The sequence below is a fragment of the Lepus europaeus genome, chromosome 20, assembly GCF_033115175.1.
Source record: "Lepus europaeus isolate LE1 chromosome 20, mLepTim1.pri, whole genome shotgun sequence".
Classification (NCBI taxonomy): domain Eukaryota; kingdom Metazoa; phylum Chordata; class Mammalia; order Lagomorpha; family Leporidae; genus Lepus; species Lepus europaeus.
Window position 1 is genome coordinate 4,490,170 of NC_084846.1, and position 15,357 is coordinate 4,505,526.

The following is a 15,357-nucleotide window of genomic DNA, read 5'->3' on the forward strand; positions in this document are numbered from 1 at the left end:
AATAAATAAATCTTAAATAATAGTCTTTTCTCCCTGAGACTTTAACCTGGGAAGAAAGTAGCCTAGAACTTTTGGGGCCCACTACAGTCAGACTGCCTGGAAAAGAGCTAATGCATGAGGCTGGCATTGTGGTACAGCAGGTTAAGCCACTACCTGCAACACTGGCAAACTATATGGGAGCCAGTTAAAGTCCTGACTGCTCCAATTCTGATCCAGCTCCATATGAATGGCCTGGAAAAAGCAGTGGAAGATGATCCAAGTACTTGGGCCCCCGCCTCCTATGTAGGAGACCAGGACGTTGTTCCAGGCTTTGGCATGGTCCAGTTCTGGCTGTTGCTGCCATTTAGGAAGTGAACCAGTAGATAGAAGATTCATTCATTTTCATTTTCTCTCTCTCTGCTTCCCTTCCTCCCTGTCTTTCTCTGCCTCTCCTTCTTTCTCTACAACTCAAGTAAATCTTTAAAAAAGAAAGACTAATGCAGCCTCCTGCATAGTCAAAATATGGGGGCAGAGCTCATCCAAGGAATCTTTTCAACCCCAGGATCCAGACATACCTGAAGCTAACTAAAAAAGCCAAGGGCTATTTAGTGATCAAACCAATACGGTCCCCTATGGCTTACAAAAATATTGAAAAGACAAGTCAAAGACTGTGAAAAGTTATCTGTAATATATATATGTAATATACAAATTATATTTTATATATAATATACAAATTATACTTTATATATAATATAGATTTTTATATATGCATATGTATCTAGATATACAGATACTCATACATCCAATAAAGGATAAGTGACCAGAAGGAAACCCTTCAATTAAAGAAAAGGATATGAAAAATGGATGAAGTGGTTAATAGGTTCCCTCATAAAAGCAGACATCCTAATAGTCAAGAAGCTTATAAAGTCATTACATATCACTGCAAATTAAAACCAAGGAAAATATCACTATACTCTCTGATAAATAGTCAAAATTAGAAAGTGTAGAACAACTAAAACATTCATGCACTGTTTTAAGAATCTTTGGTGGAATCAACAATTTGAAAAACTAGAATACCTATCAAAACTAAGCATAAAGTCAACCCTTATGAGTCATTAACTTCATTCCTTCTATACAGCATATACTGAGAGAAGTAAGTGTCAGAATTCTACCAACAGGACATTTAAAAAGCAAACTAGGTGTCAGCACTGTGCCACAGCAGGTTAAGCTGCCACACAATACTGGCATCCCAAAAGAGCACCAGCACTGAGTCCCGGCTGCTCCACTTCTAACCCGCTAATGCATCTGGGAAAGCAACCATTAGCTTGGGCCCTGCCACTCATGTGGGAGACCCTGATGGAGTTCCAGGCTCCTGGCTTCAGTCTGGTCCAGCCCCAGTTGCTGCATTGATTTGGGGAGTGAACCAGCAAATGGAAGATCACACTATATTTCCCTATGTCTTTAACTCTGCCTTTCAATTTTTTTAAAAAAGCAAACTATGCTTTGACAAGTACAAAACTGTTATAGTCTAACATTTTTAAAAATCAAGAATAAGCAAACCTAATCAGTTGTAATGACTCAAAACTATGGTTGTCTATGTGGACTAATTATTGAGAAGGGGAATGAATGAACTTTCTGGAGCCCTAGAAATGGGTTTACCAGGGTGTATATCCATATGAAATTCCAGCAAGCTCTACATTGAAGATTAGCATACTTCATGCCTATTAGGGGTCAGCACTGTGGCATAGTAGGTTAAGCCTCAACCTGCAATGCCAGCATTCCATATGGGTGCTGGTTTAAATAAAAAAAAAAAAAAAAAAAAAAAAAAAAAAACCAGTAAAATGTGACTAAGGGGAAGTATCATATACTTTTAAAGATAAAAAGAGGATACAATAGACACACAAAAAAAGTGGTCAAATGTACCTAAAGTAGTTCATACTGTTTATCTTCTCAGATTAAAAATAAAAAAACTTTTCCCTGCTTGAAGATGTCAAATATAAATCTTTCTCCATTAACATGGGATGACATCCTGCCTGATGCTTATCCCAGCTACCTGTAGGTAGTCAGACCTCTTGCCTTTGAGATCACAGTAGCTTTGGTAGATGTGTATTTTTTCCATGAGTACAGGTACATAACAAGACTGAACTGTGGACATAACAATACTGCTCCAAACCGGGACCAACACAAATCAAGGCTGCAACATCAGCGAAATGACACCAGAACTTGTCACAAAGGCCAAGAAGCAGTGTGTGACTTCAATAGAGGAGCTGATGGATTTTCTACGCAGCTAAGGAAACAGAAGTCAATCACTTTATATAGAGTTTTGATCAAGTATCGATCAGTGAGTTTAATAATCAGGAAAATGAGCTAAAAATTAGTCCACAGGGTCCCTGTGCATCTGTCTGATGGTCCACTAAGTGGAAAATGGCTTCTTCTTTTATGCCTTCCAAATCTCATACAAATTCTTGTTTTAGACAATTCTAACCTGGAACCAGAAAAAGAATTCTGAGAAATGTAGTTCCTAGCCATATCCAAGTTAATACAATTTTTAAACTCAAAACATTGGGTCCAAATCCTAGCCATGAGCAAAAGCAAAGTACAAAATATAAAAATAGGATATCAGATAAGATCATTCCTTTCAAGATCTACCTATTAATTGCTGTTGGGATTATTTACTAGAATTGAACTCTTAATGGTAAAAACTGATATTCTCAAAACTTTTAGTTTCTGTTACAAAAAAGAAATGGAAAAATATGGGGCACTTTCCAGTATCTGCCATGCTATACCAAAACAATAACAGAAACCAAAGTATCAATACCATAACGACTAGACACTTAGAGACCAAAGGGCATTCATTAGAGATAAGTCTAAAAAAGATCACTCATGTATGTGCACATGAAAAAATACACATACTTCAAATACCCCTTGGATCAAAAAGACTTTGAAATGGAAGTAATATTTCTATCTGAACCAAAATAAATGTACTGCATACTAAAAAACATATGGCTAGAGTTGAGGTAAATGCATCACCTTAAATGTTCCCGTCAGAGAGTATCAGAATTCAAAGGCCCAGCAGTTCATGTTAATGATGAGGCATTGATCTTCATTTCTCCTGTGAATTTTCTTATACACAGAAGTGATATCCACGCAGGCTTCACCACACAGAAGTTTCTCTCAGATGCTCTCGGGTCTTCACAAAAGACAATCTCCTGCATTCGCACATTTGCACGGAATCTGCCCAGGATCTGAAGAAGCCTTGCAGGTTCCTGTGTTCCTTACATTCATGTGTTTTCTCTAGCGTGAGTTTTCACATGTCTCCGAAAGTAGGCCGGGCACACAAAGGCTTTGCCACACTCCTTGCATTCATACGGCTTCTCTCCAGTGTGGCTTCTCACATGTCTTCGGAAGGAGGAGGGACAACTGAAGGCCTTCCCACACTCGAGGCATTCAAAGGGCTTCTCTCCAGTGTGCATCCTTGCGTGCACCGTGAGGTACGAAGAGTGACGGAAGGCCTTCCCGCAGTGTTTACATTCATAGGGCTTTTCCCCAGTGTGCGTTCTCATGTGGATCCTAAGGGCTGAGGGGTAAATAAAGGCTTTCCCACATTTCTTGCACGCGTAAGGTTTCTCTCCAGTGTGCGTCCTTATGTGCACCGTAAGGTGGGAGGAGCTTATGAAGGCTTTCCCGCATTCCTTGCATTCATAAGGCTTCTCTCCGCTGTGCGTTCTCAGGTGTTCAGTGAGGGAAGAGGAGCGATTGAAGGTCTTCCCGCACTCCTTACATTCATACTGGCTCTTCCCAGCGTGATCGCGCACGTGCGCTCTGAAGGCCGAGGGACAGCTGAAGGCCCTCCCACAGGCCTTGCACTCGTAGGGCTTCTCTCTGCTTTGATTTTTCACATGTGTGTTAAGGGAAGTGGGGAGGTAGAAGGCTTTCCCACACTCTAGACACTCGTAGGGTTTCTCTCCGGTGTGTTTCCTCATGTGGATACTTAGGGAGGAGGGGCAGTTGTAAGCTTTCCCGCACTCCTTACACTTATACGGTTTCTCCCCGGTGTGTGTTCTCAGGTGGACGGTGAGTTTAGAGGACTCGCTGAAGGCCTTCCCACACTCTTTACACTCGTACGGCTTCTCTCCTGTGTGGATTCGGAGGTGTATGATGAGGTGCGAGGAGGAACTGAAGGCCTTCCCACAGTCCTTGCACTCGTAGGGCTTATCGCCACTGTGAATTCTTTTGTGTTTGGAGAGAGAGGAGGAACAACTGAAGGCCTTCCCACAGTCCTTGCACTCGTAGGGCTTATCTCCGCTGTGAGTTCTTTTGTGTTCTGTGAGGGAAGAGGCACAGCTAAAAGCTTTCCCGCAGTCCTGGCATTCATGGTTGGTCTTTCCGGTGTGAAGCTTCATGTGCACCCTGAAGAATGAGGAGCAGCTGAAGGCTTTGGTGCATTCCTTACATTCGTAGGGTTTCTCTTCATTGGGAGTTCTCATGTGCTTCTTAAAACAGGCAAGAAAATGGAAGGCTTTCCCACACGCCTTACACTGATAGGGTTTGCTTCCAGCGTCAGACATGCTGTGCGTCCTAAGCGATGGCTGGTCCCCGAAGGCCCTTCCACACTCATGGCGTTCACAGGGTTTCACCTCAGTAGTTCTCTTGAGGTTTGGAATGTGGCTCAAGGTGTGTCCTCGCTGACTTTCCTCATTACGTTCAGAGATGTTCTCTACCACAGGACTTAAAAACAAAAAGCACCCTATTAATAATAAGTTTGTACCATTCTCGGTGAATCTGTTGTCTGCCCTATCTAGTTATAAGCTGAAAGTTCTCAGAGAAGGCCCTACCGTAGCCAATACTGTCATTGAGTTTTGGATTTTCGGGATTTTTCTGATAATTGTTTACACCTGAAGTGTGTGTCAAGTATCCAATAACTCAGTCTCATTTGTGGGAGAAACCACCTTGGCAAAATTCTTTGTGAAATCACAATGTTTCTTAAATCTTATGATATTTTAAGATTCTCTCCTGAGACACTACTTTCTCTTATTTATCACTCACCTCAAATGTGTCTCATGGCTTTTGCTCTGTTGATCAGTATCATGGTATTCCAAGTTTTCACATAAAATGGAGGACCAGGAATCATTCCTTTTGAATCTTAGAATTTTCTGTTCATGAGATACTTTTTCTCCATTAATGTCTTGTGGAGCAATTGGTTCATTAGTTTTAGATTTGGTCTCAAAACCTGAAACAAAAAAGTGAAGGCATCTGTGGACCAAGGACTTTGAGCAGTGTGGCTATCTCAAGACTTTGGTATCAACAGGCACGAGGGTCAAAATGGTAAGCATTTAACTGAGAAACAGAGGCAGCAGTTGGCACAGCAGTTAAGCTATGGTTTGGGACACCCATATCTCATATGAGAGTGCCTATGTTTGAGTCCCAGCTCTGCTCCTGATTCCAGCTTCCTGTTAATGCACATGCTAGGAGACAGCAGTGATGGCCCAAAGGCTGGGGTTCCTGCCATCCAGGTTGGAGATCCGGATGGAGTTCCAGGCTGCTGCCGTTGGCCTGGCCCAGTCTTGGCCTTTGGAAAGTGAACCAGCATATAGAAAATCAACTGATCTCTCTCTCTCTCTCTCTGCCTTTCATATAAATTAAAAATGAAATAAGTATTTAAAAATGTAATTAAGAAATAATTTTATGAACACTGAGACTGATGGAAAAACAAGTAGACTGGTCTTAGAAGAAAAAAACAGAAAAGAATTAGGTTAAATGCACATGGCTAAATACTAACTTACAAAAAGGAAATAGGGGATATGGGAGGCCTTTGCCAAGAACAAGGAAGACAGTCATCTGTGGAAGATCAGCCTCCTTAGACAAAACAAGGTTGTGTTTTGTTTTTATTTGATTTTTATTTTTATTGTTTCCCCTAATAAGGACCATCTATCCCAAGGATTCTTGCCTTCCTGGTATTCTGCTGTACAGATGTCATGGGTAAGTCCTCCCTTTGTTGTCTGCAGGTCCTCCTCTTGTTCCCACTGGGAGATGAGGTGAGGTGTGTCCAGCAGGTATCCTGAGGGAGAATAACATAGAACCACAAACATTTCCATAAGACAGGACCAAAATGGATTTTCTGGTATCCCAAAGATGACAGATGTGAGTTTAATAGCAGTGAAATTTCAAATTTATTTTAAAAAGAAAGAGCATGTGTCCTGGGGTGGGCAGAAGTAGCCTCTGATGTCCAAAACTGATCTGACATTCATAGCTAAATTTCAATATTACCAGCTAGTTTGATATTTGTTCTCCCACCGAACATAGACAATCTCATGGAATGCCAACTTGCAACAAAGGGGCTCCGAGATCACGATAAAATATAACAGAACAAGGCCACTTTGTGACTTTTTGTTTAAGGACAGACCAAACAAAAGGTACTATGCCACCCAAAAAAATACTCAATAATAGAACTGCCTCCACTTTCTGTCAACATCTAAGGTGACTGCCTGTGTGGCACAGTGGGTTAAGCTGCACTGAAGACGCTCCTATCTATATCAGAGTTCCTGGGTTTCAGTGTAACATCCATTTACAACCCAGCTTCTTAAGAGGCAGTAGGGCCGGTGCCATGGCTCACTAGGCTAATCTTCTACCTGTGGCACCGGTACTCCAGGTTCTAGTCCCGGCTGGGGCACCGGATTCTGTCCCAGTTGTTCCTCTTCCAGTCCAGCTCTCTGCTGTGGCTAGGGAGGGCGATGGAGGATGGCCCAAGTACTTGGACCCCGCACCCACATGGGAGGCCAGAAGCACCTGGCTCCTGGCTTTGGATCAGCACAGCGGGCCGGCCGCAACACACCAGCCGTAGCGGCCACTTGAGAGGTGAACCAACGGAAAAAGGAAGACCTTTCTCTCTCTCTCTCTCTCTCTCTCTCTCTCTCTCTCTCTCTCTCTCTCTCTCTCTCACTGTCTACTCTGCCTGTCAAAAAAATAAAAAATTTAAAAAATTAAAAAGAGGCAGTAGAAGATGGCCAAGTACTTGGATTCCTACTATCCATGTGGGGGAACTAGATGGAGTTCTGGGCTCCTGGCTTTGGCCTGCCCCAACCCCAGCTGTTGTGGGCATTTGGGAAGTAAGCCAGGGGATGGACTATATCTACCTACCTACCTACCTCTGTCACTCTGCCTTTCAAATAAATAAAAATAACCATGGGTTTCACATTTGTGGATTCAACCAACTGTGGATAGAAAATATCCAGGAAAAACACTGTATCTATACTGAACATGTACAGACCATTGTCTCTGCCTTTATTCCCTAAACAATACAACAACTATTTGCACAGTATTTATGTTGTATTAGGAATTATAAATAATCTAGAGGTGATTTAAAGTATATTGGAGGATATATTCTATGCAAATACTACACCGTTTTACCTACAGGATTTGAGCAGCCACAGAGTTTGGCATTCACAGTGGGTCCTAGAACTAATCCCCACGGATACCAAGGGATGACTATAGACTCAGCTGATTTTTGGCAAGGGAGCAAAAGCAATACAATGAATAAAAGACAGTCAATTTCCACAAATGGTGCTGGACCAACTGGGCATCCACAGCATGAAAATGAGGCTACAGCCTTCACAAAAATTAACTCAGAATGAGCCACATACCTGAACATCATACATAAACCTAGAAAACTAGAAGATAGCAGGGGGAACCAGCACTGTGGTGTAGCAGGGTAAGCTACCCACCCTTTGCATTGCTGGCATCCCATCTCCAAGTTCAGCTAGTTAAGCCCATGTGCTCCTGCTAGTCTTTGGGTAAAGGGCACTTGACAGCAGTAAAATCCTCAGAAGCCCTCAAACCACAAACCTCCTCTACATGCCCCAAAGCAGTCCCTAAAGTCTGCACCCACACTTTCCACACTTAACAAGCCTCAAGGCTTTCAGTCACAAGAAAAAAGAAAGGCCAGTTCAATATACAGATATTTATTTTCACGGTGAAGTCACTAGACTGTAAGCTCTTTGGGACCAGTGAGCATGTTGGTATCATTTACCAATGTATTCCCATTCTGTAACCCAAATCCTTCTAGAACAAGACGAAGTACTTAGGACAACATGACTTTCTAAACAGCTACATGAGAAAAATGCTGCTATTCTTACCTAGTGAGGCCAAGTTCTGGAAGTTTTCCAGCATCACATCTCGGTAGAGGGTCCTCTGAGCAAGGTCCAGCAAAGCCCACTCCTCCTGGGTAAAGTACACAGCCACATCCTCAAAGACCACAGAGTCCTGAAACATCCCACAAAACAGACTAAGAAAAGTGCAGTTCCTCTCACGTGTACAAAAGGATGGGTGAGGCTGACAACACTGGGGAACTGAGCATCAATTTGTAGAAGATTCTAGAGTCTCCACGCATCTACTCTGAGACTCAGCTGTCAGATCCCTTTCCCTTTCTGTTCACACATACTTCCAGGTGAGCCAATCCCGTCTCAGATTTTTAAACTTGTTTTATTCATTCATTCATTTTGAAAGGCAGAGTGACAGAGGGAAACAAACCTTCCATCCACTGGTTCACTCCCCAAATGCCCATGACAGTCATGGCTGGGTCAGGCCAAGACCAGGAGTCAGAACTCTATGTGGTTCTCCCATGTGGATGGCAGGAACCCAAGTACTTGGAACATCATCTGCTGCCCCCAGGTGCATTAGCAAGAAATTGGATCTGAAGCAGAGGCAGAACTTGATCCCAAGCACTGGCAAAGGTGGTAGCACCCCAAATGGCAACTTAAACACTGTTCACTTCACATTCAACACTATAAAATACTAAAATTTTCTCTCTGTAGTTTGATGGTAATGAGATAGGAAAAACCAAGGTGTTTTCCCCACACGTGCATTCACTTGTTTTTTTCAATTCTTGCACAGACAATACTGCAAAGAACACTTTTTTCCTCATTAAAGAAATCTGACAAGCAGGGAAACACAGACAGAGAGAAAAGGAGATCTCCCATCTACTAATTTGCTCCCCTCCTAATCACAATGGCTGGGGCTAGGCCAGGTTGAAACCAGGAGACCAGAATTCAATCTAGGTCTCCTGTGTGGGTGGCAGGGACCCAAGTACATGAGCCATCGCTGATGCTTCCTAAGGTGCACGTTAGCAGAAAGCCGGTACTGGAAGCAAAGCTGGGACTTCAACCCAAGCACTTTGATATGGGATGCAGGAATCCCAAGTAGCATCTTAACCACTACACCAAATGCCTGTTCTAACACAGAACACTTCTTTTTTTTTTTTTTAAGATTTGTTTATTTGGAAGGCTGTTACAGTGAAAGATGGGGAGCATTGGGGGGGGGGGTCTTCCATGCACTGGTTCACTCCCCAAATGGCCACAACAGCCACAGCTGGGCCAGACCTAATCCAGAAGCCTGGATCACTATCGAGGTCTCCAGTATAGGTGGCTGGGGCCCAAGCACTTGGGCCATCTTCTGCTGCTTTCCCAGGTGCAGCTGGGACCTGAACTAGCACTCACATGGGATGCCAGCATTGCAAGCAGCAAGCTTAACCCATTGTGGCACAATGCTAGCACCAACACAGGATATATATATATATATATATATATTTTTTTTTTTTTTTTTGACAGGCAGAGTGGATAGTGAGAGAGACAGAAAGGTCTTCCTTTTGCCGTTGGTTCACCCTCCAATGGCCGCCGCAGCTGGTGCTCCACGCTGATCCAAAGCCAGGAGCCAGGCGCTTATCCTGGTCTCCCATGGGGTGCAGGGCCCAAGGACTTGGGCCATCCTCCACTGCACTCCCGGGCCACAGCAGAGAGCTGGCCTGGAAGAGGGGCAACCAAGACAGAATCCAGCGCCCCGACCGGGACTAGAACCGGTGCCGCAGGCGGAGGATTAGCCTATTGAACCGCAGTGCTGGCCCAGGATATTTCTAATGCCAGATGTGTGTGGTGGATTGGATACGGTGGATAGCCACAACACTGAGACATTCTCATCAGCTAGGTATCCTCTAATGCAATTCAGTTCTGATCCTGTCTAGCTGGCAATAGTCAGGTCCCACAAAGTACTTCACTTCAGACACATATTGCAAACAGCACATTGTCACCTATACTTCTGAGAGGAAGACTCCAGAAATGAAGTAACTCCCATATTGATACCTCAGTTCTTTGTTTTAGAAACAATTTTATCAGCTATCTTATTCCCTTTAGAGCAGTCAGCATAATAGGAAACACAGGATCAAATCTAAATGAAGTTTTGATGAATAAAATCACTCTTGCAGAGGGAAGGGCTGGGAAGCACTCTTGGCCAGCAGTTAAGATATCCATAACCCTATCAAGATGCCGAAATTTGATACCCAGCTTTCACTCCCACCTCAGCTTCCTGCCAACACAGAGCCAAGGAAGCAGCAGGTGGGATCCTGCCATACATGTGGGAGACCTGGATTGAGTTATCAGTTGCTGGCTCCATCCCTGCACCCAATCTTAGACATCATAAAAATTTGGGGAGAATAAACCAACAGATGGGAGCTCTCTCTGCCTCTAGAATAAAAAATAAATAAAAATATTCACATTCACACACACACACACGCAATGGGAACTTTTCCCTTTTTTCCCCCTCACAAACCTGAGAGGCTCAGAAGCCACCACAAACCTGGCCGTACTTTCTCACATTGTAGGCCAGGGGTTGGCAAACGATGGTGCACAGGCTAAATCGAGCCTGCCAGCTGTTTGTGTGAATAAGATCTTATTGGAACACAAGCAAGCACTTGTTTCTGTACCATCCACAGTTGCTTTTGCATTGCAATGACAGCTGTGAGTTGCCATGGAAACTGTATGCCCTAGAAAGCTTAAAACCTTCACTGTGGGCCCAAATTAGAAACAGTTAGGAGGAGGAGCACCCAAAAGGAGACCTGCAGAGATGGAAATCATCTTTTGCAGGATTATTACCTTTACTTACCTGTATCATATTTTTCTGTAACTCATCAGCTACTCTGTCTTCCTCCATGTTTTATCTTTCCTAAAGAGAAGCAAGATATTAGGAAGTTAAAGGTAAAGCCAATGACATAAGAATCCAGATTGCCCCCCCTTCCCATACGCATGAGCCTAGATGCTGCAAATCAGCTAAGAGTGACAACTCCCCTCAGCACAACCCATACACTCCAAGACACTCAAGCAAACACACACTGATCTTGTACGCAGGTGTTGCAACCTTCTCTTCTAAAGCTAGGAAACAGGACTGCAGTTCTTACCGATCTTTTTGGCTTTTTAAAGATTTATTTATTCAAAAGGCAGAGTTACAGAGAGAGAGAGAGAGAGAGAGAGATTTTCCATTCCCTGGTTCACTCCCCAAATGGCCACAACAGCCGAAGCTAAGCCATGCCAAAGCCTGGAACTCCACCCAGGTCTCCCATGTGGGTACAGGGGCCCAAGCACTTGGGTCATCTGCTACTGCTTTTCCAGGTGCATTAGCAGGGATCTGGATTGGAAGTGGGAACAGCTGGGATGGGAACCAATGCTCATGCGGGATGCCAGCATTGCAGGCAACCACTTAACCAGCTGTGCCACAATGCCACAAAGTTACCCCACTGCTGATCTTAAAGAAGTGGTTAAGAGTGACATTTTGTAACTAAGTTAACTAAAGCCTAAGAAAGTCTGGTCCCAGTTTGCCCACGGTAACAAAAGGCATAAAATGTATTACAGTGTCTTCAGCCATAATATACACTTGCTATGTCAAATTTATGCACCAGGCTTCTGAGGGCTCCACTCCCAACCAACATTTCTTAACTTCTTGCACCTCTAGGCGGGCTAAAAAGCATCTCTGCTCAGTCTCTGACTACCACCTCTGTCCGTGCAAGCTGCAGGGCTCCCTGGTTTTTTAAGTAAAGCATCAATCTGTTGAATTGCAAATGCATCAGGCAGAGAAGTCCGCTATGCTGTGATCCACGTGCTAAATGCATATGGTACAGCAGTAGCAGAATACTCAACCCGCATCATCCCTGACTGATATCTGCAGCACTGTCTCACAAATTTCAAACAACAAAAAGTCAACACTTCCCCCCACTGCAGTGCAAGAGGCATATATGAAAGTTGATTTTTTAAAAAATCGTGTGGAGTGGCTATTTGGAGCAGCCCATATCAGAGGGGCTGGGTGTGAGTCCCGACACCACTTTCTGCTAATATGCACCCTGGGAGGCAGCAGGCAATGGCTCAGATGCTTGGGTCCCTGCCACCCATGTGGGAGACCTGCATTGAGTTCTAGGCTCCTGGCTCTGGCCTGGCCCAGCCCGATTTTACAGGCTCTTAGGGAATGAACCAGCAGACAAAAGATCTCTCTCTGCCTTTAAAATAAAATGAAAATAAATGTTTTAATTATGCCATTTAAAAAAGATTGATTGATTTGAAAAGTGACAAGGGTGGAGAAATAGATATTCCACACACTGCTTCACTCCCCCAGATGGCTGCAACAGCTGGGGCTGGGCCAGGCTGAAGTTAGGAGACAGGAATTCCATCCAGGTCTCCCATGTGGGTGGCAGGGGCCCAAGCATTTGGGCCAGCACCTGCTACCTCCACAGGTGCTTTAGCAGCGAGCCAGATGGGAAGCAGAGTAGCCAGAACTTGGATATGGGATGCCAGCACCGCAGGCGGCAGCTTAACCTGCTGTACCACAACACAGGCCCCAACTATGCCACTATTTACTGTAAGGAGTGACCATGATGTAAGAGTAACTATATACCTTAGATTGTTCATTCCTCATTAAGCTTTGAAAACCAGATATCATAATAACCAGTTTATGACAGGAAATCCTAGAGGCAATTAGCCACACATTCAATGTCACTCAATTAGAGAGCTGCTGAAGAGGATATGAATGCAAATCTATTTGTCATCAAACCCTAAACTCCCAATGAATGTTTCTGAACACATATTTGTAACTTGGCTGTTATTAGGCCCTTTATGTCCTAAATTGTCAGAATTTAGCCTAGAGCCATTTTGAGCACTACTAAGAGCGGAGAAGTGAAATGTTTTATTGAAAGGGGGGATCATTTAGCTCCTTCTCCTGATTATACCCTATGTTTCAGGCAACACTATTTCCTTCAAGGCCCTTACTTCCTGCTCCTTCATTTTATATTTATATAGACAGTATTTCCCCACACTTGGCTATGTGCAGTCAGAGAGGATAAAATACAGAACAAAACAGAAAAATTCTGAAGTATAACCGCCAGTTAAGATGCCTTGTCTTACATCACAGTGCCTGCATCTCACACCCAGCTCTGGCTCCTGACTCCAGCTTCCTCTACTGCAGACCCAGTGATGGCCCAAGTAATCAGGGCCCTGCCACCTGCAAGAGACTCGGGTGGAGTTCCCGGCTCCTGGCTTTGGGTCTGCCCAATCCAGGCCATCGCAGGCAAGTCAGGGGTGAACCAGTGGATGGCAACTTTCTCTCCTTATCGGACTAGCTCTCTATCAAATAAATATGTTTAAAATGCCACACATTATAGGGATAAGGAAAAACACAGATATTTGTATTCACCTTGTTAGTCAGGACTGGTTATGTGGCAGGGCAGAAGCAGAAAATTAAGTTTTTGAGAAAACATGGAAATCCACAACTGGCAACTGGTTTAGTATATACATATTTATAAGCTTCATCAATTCCCAGAGAAAAATAAATCAGTAAAAATGGGTTAATCAGAGATGTATGAGATTGGGAAAAGAACAGCCTGAAGATTTAGAAACAAAAAAGAAAGTAGGATAAAATTAAATCAGGAAAGTGAAAAATGTATCCATCATTTGAAAATCTAATTAAATTGGCAAAGTCAGCAATTTTAAGAGCTGAGGAGCACAGATAAAAATGTTAGAAATAAAAGTGAGTCATAATTTACAAATATTGTTGGAAATGTAACAAAAAAATCAAAGGAATAGATATGAAAATTACAAATAATGAATCTCTACAAGTAGTAAAACTTTTAGCAATGGTCTAAAATAAGTACGAAATCTGAATACATCCAGTTATTATAGAAAAAAAAAGCAGTAGTTTAAAAACACACCCATAAAGAAAACTGAAGTTGCAAAGTGTTTTACAGGCAAGTGCAACAAATAAATGGGAGGAGAGTGTTTTCTCGAGTAGTTCCAATGCCAGAAGGGTACAACTCAAAAAATGAGTGCTCCCATGCGCAGGAGTGCAAAGTAAAATTAGTATCGCTGGGAGTTGAGTAATGAGAATAAATCACCAAGTCCGCTTCATCCCGGAAATGAAAGATGACTAAAAAGTCACTGATTGAAATGATCCACGACAATAATTGAAAAAGATTATGTGATTCAGGCCCTAGACTCAAAACAGTGACTAATCTACTTCAGTCTCTATTGGTGATGAAGAGTTAGCCCAGCAGGGCTTAAAAAAAAAAAAAAAAAAACAGGTTTTTTATTATCCTTCTCTCCCCTCCCCCCCAAAAAAATCTAAACCCACAGCAAACACCTATTTAAGGACGAAACGGAGTTGTTCCCTCTCGGATCAGGAAGCGGGCAAGGACGCAAATTACATGCTATTCTACTTGGAACTGGAGGTCTTGGCAAGGATAGCAAAGAAACAGGAAAAGGAATGTGCAAAGAATTAAAAAAGAAAAAAAAGTTGCACGTGGCCGACGACCACAGTGTCCGTGTGCGATTTAAGGCGTCTTTAGACCAATGATGAAAACGTGTCGGGGGTGTGGGGCAGCGAGGCCGGGGGACAGTGTATGTTTGCCAGCTCGCCTGCGTGTACCTGGACACCACGTAGCCCACGGGTGTCCGTGGGGGGGCGGAGAGGTGGGGACCCAGGGCGCCCGGGCCCCCCGCTGCTCACCCAGACCCGCGGGGATCCACGCACCAGCGCCCAGGACGATGCTGACGGGGTTTCTGCACCTCCGCCCGGCCCGGGAGTCGCCCCGTCTGCCGGCCCAGCCCAGACCTCCGGGTTCGGGAACTTTGGAACCGGCGGCTGAGGGGAAGCCCCGGGCCCCGGTCTGCGAGAGGAAATGCAGACGGCGCCCCGCCAGGCCCAGTCCTCGGCCTGCAGCGACTCAGACCCGGAGGCTGGCGGGTCCGAGCCCAGGTAAGACACCGCCCGAGGCAAAAATTTACCTCTAGCCCCGACACAGGCGCAGGGTGACATGGCGGCCGGCTCGCGCATGCGCGGACGGCCACCTCCGACCCTGGTGTCGGCGCCGGAACGGGCGTAAGGGGCGGAGCCTCGGGAGGTGGGGACTTGGGATGACTGACGGCAGCAGCCGGGAGTGGGCGGGGCGGGAGGCCGGGGTGAACAGCTGTAGCCGCAGGTGGATGAGAAATGCTAGTTTTCGCAGGGGTTGAGGGTAAAGGGGAAAGAATTAGAACGGTGGGCGAGGCTGGAGCGTAAGTAGACCTGAGGATGTGG

General features: G+C 44.4%; 1 protein-coding gene across 5 annotated transcripts; it reads right to left on the minus strand.

Annotated features, from left to right (window-relative positions):
- Nucleotides 1-713: 713 nt before the first annotated feature.
- On the minus strand, nt 714-15,128 carry ZNF699 (zinc finger protein 699). 5 transcript variants are annotated; one of them, XM_062178756.1, is made up of 6 exons: nt 15,066-15,128; nt 10,909-10,968; nt 8,112-8,238; nt 5,927-6,037; nt 5,026-5,209; nt 715-4,707 (listed from the first exon to the last, which is right to left on the minus strand). In XM_062178756.1, the coding sequence occupies exons 2-6, from the start codon at nt 10,954-10,956 to the stop codon at nt 3,261-3,263; spliced, it is 1,917 nt and encodes a 638-aa protein (XP_062034740.1). In that variant the 5' UTR covers nt 10,957-10,968; nt 15,066-15,128; the 3' UTR covers nt 715-3,260. The 5 variants fall into 5 exon arrangements, with proteins under 5 accessions (XP_062034744.1, XP_062034740.1, XP_062034742.1 ...); XM_062178758.1 differs by lacking the exon at nt 15,066-15,128 and adding an exon at nt 14,812-15,059; XM_062178757.1 differs by lacking the exon at nt 15,066-15,128 and adding an exon at nt 14,788-15,059.
- Nucleotides 15,129-15,357: the final 229 nt, after the last annotated feature.